General features: G+C 47.7%; 1 protein-coding gene across 1 annotated transcript in view; it reads right to left on the bottom strand.

The window, feature by feature from the left end:
• Positions 1-6,469, bottom strand: part of TANC2 (tetratricopeptide repeat, ankyrin repeat and coiled-coil containing 2) — a 201,528-nt gene that overhangs the window by 84,990 nt on the left and 110,069 nt on the right. Inside the window, 1 exon segment of the mRNA XM_029964467.1 lies at positions 6,426-6,466. Coding sequence (XP_029820327.1) covers positions 6,426-6,466 — 41 coding nt within the window.

The raw sequence follows: 6,469 nt of genomic DNA, 5'->3' as shown, positions 1-6,469 counted from the left end.
ACCCCAGCTGCCCAGAGGGAGATTCCATTCCATTCCATATGGATTCACGCTCAGCACATAAACTGGGGGGGGGAGTTGGCCAGGGGCTACTGCTGGGAACTGGCATCAGGAGGCTGGTGGTGAGCAACTGTTTGTTATTTGCATCACTTGTTTATCTGGGGCTTTATTTCTAATGGGTTTTGTTGTTTTCCTTTTAATTGTCATTATAACTATTACAATTATTTTATTTCAATTATTAAGCTGTCTCCATTTCAACCCAACTTTTACCCTTCTGGTTCTCTCCCCATGCTCAGTTGCCAGCTGGGGCTAAACCACAACATTCAGCTCCAGGCAACCTGTGGATTTTTACAGTGGGGTTATGAAAATTTCCAAAGCAGAAAAGCACACCCCCCCTCTAACCCCACATCAGCTCCCCTCTCCTTCTTGATTCAGTGCCCTCTTTGTACTGTCCACTTTGTCCATTTTGGATCTTTCTTTATTTTTGCCTGTCACATTCAATTCCCCTTTTTTTTCTTTCTTTAGCATCAGCAAGAACAACTTTTCTTTCTTTTCACAAGCCCACCCCAGGCTTGAAACCGGTTTTAAAATTATTAGATTTAAACTAGAAAGCAGAAGGGAGGCACATGGGGGAGTGGGAGGGTCCACAAGAAGAGGGAGGTTATTTAAGCCTCAGCATTAACTTTCTGGGCGAGCTTGGATCATTGGGAAGCTTTTCCTAAGCAAGAAGGTTAAAATCTTCAAATCTGCTCTTAAAATAAAAGCTGAGAGTCCCATCCCATCTCCCAGCTAAAACAATAAAGAGAAGCCATTTATCCCAATATCCAAAATTACACCGTGGGAGCTGAGGAATCCTCCTCGAGGAGCCTTCTCAGCTGGATTTTCACTTCAGCCTTTCTTTCAATTTTTCATTCTCCTTTTTTATCCATCTACAGGCCTGGACCATAAACCAAAGGCAATCTCAGAGTTTACTCTGTTCTGTGCCACTTCCTTCTCCTTTTTTGCCTTCTCTTTTTTTTCTTTCCCAGGAATGTAACCAACACCTGGATCTGATCCATCACCTCTCCAGTATTTATGGGCCAGAGTTTGGTGTCAAACCAAATCCTTGACGCTTCTGTGGTTTAACTGGGAGAAGGCAGAACTGTTGTTTTGTGACTTCATGGGTTTGCTTTCTGCTTCATCTCTCCTTTTAATAAAACAGAGAAAGAACTGAATTGGGATTCAGAGATGACATCCTTTTGTACTTCGTGTGGTTGGGATTCTGTGACCCCACTGATTTTGCTCAAGAGCTGATGGGACACCTGATAAATCACCTCCCTTTTCACCTCCTGAACCATCACCTGCAATATGCAGGTGCATTAGTGAACAAAAGCTCACTAGTCATCAGGATGAGACATTTTTCAGGGAGCTCCTCTCCGGGGAACAAGCCCAAATGGAAGCTGGCTAGATTTAAAAAAAGATCTGTAATTCTCAGAAATCTTATTCATTATTAACAGAGCATTTCATAATACTGATGAGAATGTCAGAATTCAAATGCTTTAACTGTAAGATCACAAAAATATTTAACCTGAGTTAAATTTATCTTGATGTGCCTTCGGAGCTGCTCTTTGTTCCTTTCTCAAAGCAGTTAAAGTTGCAAACAAATCCATCTTGTTTTATTGTCAGCAGCATCTATTCTGCTTAGCAGGCACTTAGGTGAATTTATTAACAAACCTATTTTTAACCCACGAATACATAAATCTGTTGAAAGCGGCATCTTGATAAAAGCTCAGGAATCAGAGGAAAAAACGGCAAAAAAAAAAAGACTAAGAGGGAAAAGCTACATGCCAGGGACTCCCAGGAGGGGACAGGGTTCTTTTACATGTCATTTTTCATCGAATAAATCCACAAAATCCAAGTGAAGGCAACTGGTCCACACGGTATCAGAGCTGTGCACGTCAGCAGGGCAGGAGGATTTCCACAGCTCGCTGCTTTCCCTCTAAGCTGCTTTTCCAACATACCTGTGTCCCTGCTCGGGATGATCCCCTGACAATCCAGCAGGGAACAGAGTGTAGATCATCATGGGAACAAGAAGTGTGGCCCCATTTCACCCGGGGGGGAGCGACAGCACTTCCAGGGGAAGATGCCACACGGAAAACATCCTTTCCTTTCCTTCCCTCGGGAGATTGCTGCTCGTGGCAGAAAGTGCTGCTTGGAGCATCGCTTGGGTGAGCTTTGCAGAGTGGCAAGAAACGTCTGCAGGTCTGTTCTGCAGGATTTTGGTAAGACTGGTGGAGATTTTCCCAGATTTTCCCATGTTCTGCTGCATTCCAGCAGCAAAGCTCCCGAGCCCACGCCGGCGGGGCCGTGAGGTGCAAAGTTCCCCCGGCGCAGCACACGGCTCTCTGACCAGTTTTCTTTTCAGTAGCAGATTTTTGGACATTAACAGTTGGCTGCTCTTACACAGCGAGAGCCAAAAAATCCTGGAAGCTGTTCAGGGGTTACAGCCAGGTCAGGATTTTCACCAGCCAGCCTGTTTTACACGGAGAGGATTCTGTGGCATCCAGGAGAAAGGGCTGACTTGCTCCTGCCTCTCCTCTTGGCTCCCCTCCTGCCCCCTTCCCCGCTGCTTTTCTTTTATAAATAAGAAATATCTGAATGTAAAGATCTGGATTTTGTAACTTTTTTTTCAGACTGAGCTTCCCTTTACCTTGGAGGATCAAACATTTCAAAGTAAGTCTGTTCCAACCCAAGTGATGCATTCATTAAAGCCATGAAATAGTCCCTGCACTGTGCAGATCAGAGGCAGGACACACTTGTTCTCTAATAACTGAAATTATGTAAGAGGTGACATAGAAATGGACAGGAATAACTCCAAGAGGACAAGTCATCAGAGAAAACCTGACTCATTAAAACTTAGTCTTTACTAAATCCAGATTACAACATCCAAACTCTGTTCACCTTGGTGGATAGTTAAGCTCTTAACACAGTTAATTTGGGGTCTGAAGAGCCATACAGTGAATTAACTTTTACAAACTAATGCTGTATCTAGCAATAGAGACATGTAAAGTGAGTTTAACATGCACAGAATTCCTTGGGATGGCCCCCAGGGTGACTCCTGGGGTTGGTCCTGTGCAGAGCCAGGAGCTGGACTTGATGATCCTTGTGGGTCCCTCCCAACTCAGGGGATTCTATGACTCTAAAAACATTTCACACAGAGAGAAGCAATTATGCCAGACGGTGTAAGGATGGACTTCCTGCCTTGATTAGCTGCTTTCTGTCCTTTGACAACTCTCAAATGTTTTGCAAATAGCACATTCACCCTCTGGGACATGTTACAGCCTCAGGCGGTTTAAAACATGAAATCTGGTGGTGATTCAGCACTGTGAGATTTGGGGGTGATGCTCGTGGCAGCTCAGGACTGACAGGTGGCAAAGATCATGACAATGCCCCCAAAGCCATATCTTTTATCAAGATGAGTAAGAAATACATTGGAGCTGCCTCTCACCAAAATACACCTTCCTGGAGCCAATGGCTAAGAGCTGAAATCCCTGATCTGGGAGAAACAGGAGGGACCATGATTCAGGAAACACAAAACACTGAAGGAAATAGCTATTTTCCTACACAGAAAATTGGCACAAAGCCACCAATAGTTTGGACAAGGAAATCTCCAACAGATTGGAGGTACCACGTGAAGCTGCTCCAACCAAAACCCCTTTATCACAGTCATCCTCCCAGATGAGAGCTGTATCCAAAAAAATGAGGAATGAACCTGAATGACCCCAGACCCTCCAGAAGCCATGGACCTGATTTGCTCCCAAATGGAAGAGCAGAGCACGAGATGGGTTTTGCTTCCTACAGGTGGACAAATTGTCTCCTCTGCAGTGCAAACAATTCCAGGGAATTGCTGTCGTGCAGGGAGCACCTTTCACACCTGTGCACACCCAATTCCCGTCCCAGTGGGAGGGTAATGGCCAAATTGCACCCACCTCCCACAGGGAACAGCCTCCCCTGAGCTGACACCTGCAGGACACAGTGGGGGGTTCACAAAATCAGGTTTTGTGGAAAACCTCCCGATTTTTTCCCTACTGGAAAGCCTGGCTGGAAAAGACCATTTTCCACCCAATTTGTTACAGCTGTTCAGCTTCTGTCAAACGCCAGGATAAGGTGTTGAAAATGTTATTGTCAAAATAAAGGGGGAGAGGAAACAAGGGAGGAAAGAAGCCCTTGTCTTCCTTTGAGTGCAAACACTGGCAAAGGAAAGCCTTGCTTTCTGAAAGCCTTGAAAAGTGTTTCCCTTACTCCACACCAGCTCATTTTTACACGACTTTTCCATCTGGGATGCATTAACACAGCCTTGGGATAAGCCACCTTCTATTATTTCCAAAGTTTCCATGGGAAAATCTAAGTTCCCCACAGGAGGACCTCCAAGAGCGAATCTTCCTCGTGAAAGGTGAAACAAAATGCATCAGATTTAAAAATTAATTCCTACAGACCTACTGAACAGAGGGCAGGGCTGGGAGTCAGAGCAAAAGGATTCAACACCTCACCGTGTCAGGAACTGGGATGGTGCTGATGCTTCTGTGCCACCCAGGTGAAGCACAAAGGCCACCCAGAAGCCCCTCTGGCTTTCACATGGACAAGCAAGTCCAGATAAAACCAAACTGCAGCACTCAATGGTTTCACTGCCTCAGGCTGGCACCTGCCAACCCCCCTCGAGGCCGGTCCAGCCCAACACCAACTCGCAGCACCCACAAGACCTCGCCAGGAAGAGCAGCTGGAAAAGCAGAGAACACACTTGGTTTTTTGCCAGTTCTGCTGCTCCACTTGAGGCTTTGCTCGGGTCTTAGACCCGAGTGACAGCTGAGCCAGAGGCTGGACCCAGCTGGGCTCCAACACCCACATCTACTCACCGTGGTGCTCCAGCCCAGCCCGGCTTTGCGGGGCGGCTGCGGGAGAAGGTGCAGCTCTGACGGTGGGACACGGTGAGCAGAGAACTGAGGGGGTGGGATCCTGCAGTGACTCTTCCCAGGATTCATTAACCTACTTTGGCAGCAGCTCAGAATAGCTCACCCATTTGCATTTTAAGATCACGCAGGCAGAAGTGCTGCAAGGGTTGCTGTGGCATGCAGGAGCTGAACTGAGCCCAGATTTCCTGATCAGCCAAGCAAAATATTAATCACTAGTGCAACAAACCTCCCAAAATTATCAACCTGCCTTTCTTCTTTTTTTAAACACTACATAAACTGCTGGCAAAGTAAAATCTTCTTAAGCTGGAGAAACACTCAACATACAACACATGGCAAGGACAACCAAGCGAGGACCATCCTGGTGTCACACAGCCATCAATGTTCTCCCATTGTGCCTTTCCAGTTATTGAACAGAAATTAATCTGTGCAGGTTATTTTTTCCAGATTCCTTACACTTACAACCTACAGATCACCCAAGGGAAAAACCTGCTAGAGCACCTGGTTATCTGTGCTGATTTAACCCAGCTCTGCCCAAGGCTTCCTCTTTCACCGTATAAATAAGATCTAAAAGTAAATTAATTGATGCAAAGTTATCAACCTCTTACCTCCCAATTTTCACCAACTGCTATGCAGGGGTCCAGTTCACCTTGGTCATTGCAGTTATAACTTGAATAATGCAAAACCACCTCCCTAATCAGCAAATACAGGGGTATTACCTAAATAATATCTATTAGCTAACTAGAGTGCTGCATCCAGCTCTGGGGTCCCAGCACAGGAAGGATGTGGATCTGCTGGAGTGTGTCCAGAGGAGGCCATGGAGATGCCAAGAGGGCTGGAGCTCCTCTGCTCTGGAGACAGGTTGAGAGAGCTGGGATTGCTTGGCCTGGACAAAGGAAGGCTCCAGGGAGACCTTAAAGCCCTTTCCAGGGCCTAAAGGGGCTCCAGGAGAGCTGGAGAGGGACTGGGGACAAGGGCCTGGAGGGACAGGACAAGAGGGAATGGCTTCCCACTGCCAGAGGGCAGGGTTAGATGGGATATTGGGGAGAAATTGCTGCCTGTGAGGGTGATGAGGGGCTGGAATGGAACTCCCAGAGAAGCTGTGGCTGCCCCATCCCTGGAAGTGTCCAAGGCCAGGTTGGACAGGGCTTGGAGCAACCTGAGATAGTGGAAGTTCAGAAGGTTCTGTGGAAGCCCCTGGAACTGAACAATCTGGAAGATGCCCCCCAAACCCAAACCAACCCCATCAGCCCATCCCAGCCCATCCCGCGGGGCCGAGCAGTGCACGGGGAGGGCTCGGGCCGGGCACTCACCGATGATGCCGCTGTCCCGGCTCTCCAGGGTTCAGAAGGTTCTGTGGAAGCCCCTGGAATTGAACAATCTGGAAGATGCCCCCCAAACCCAAACCAACCCCATCAGCCCATCCCAGCCCATCCCGCGGGGCCGAGCAGCGCCCGAGGAGGGCTCGGGCCGGGCACTCACCGATGATGCCGCTGTCCCGGCTCTCCAGGGTGGAGGTGGGGCTG

The sequence above is a fragment of the Manacus vitellinus genome, unplaced genomic scaffold, assembly GCF_001715985.3.
Source record: "Manacus vitellinus isolate BGI_N305 unplaced genomic scaffold, ASM171598v3 scaffold_72_pilon, whole genome shotgun sequence".
Taxonomy (NCBI): domain Eukaryota; kingdom Metazoa; phylum Chordata; class Aves; order Passeriformes; family Pipridae; genus Manacus; species Manacus vitellinus.
This window is presented reverse-complemented; position numbering and strand designations above follow the sequence as displayed.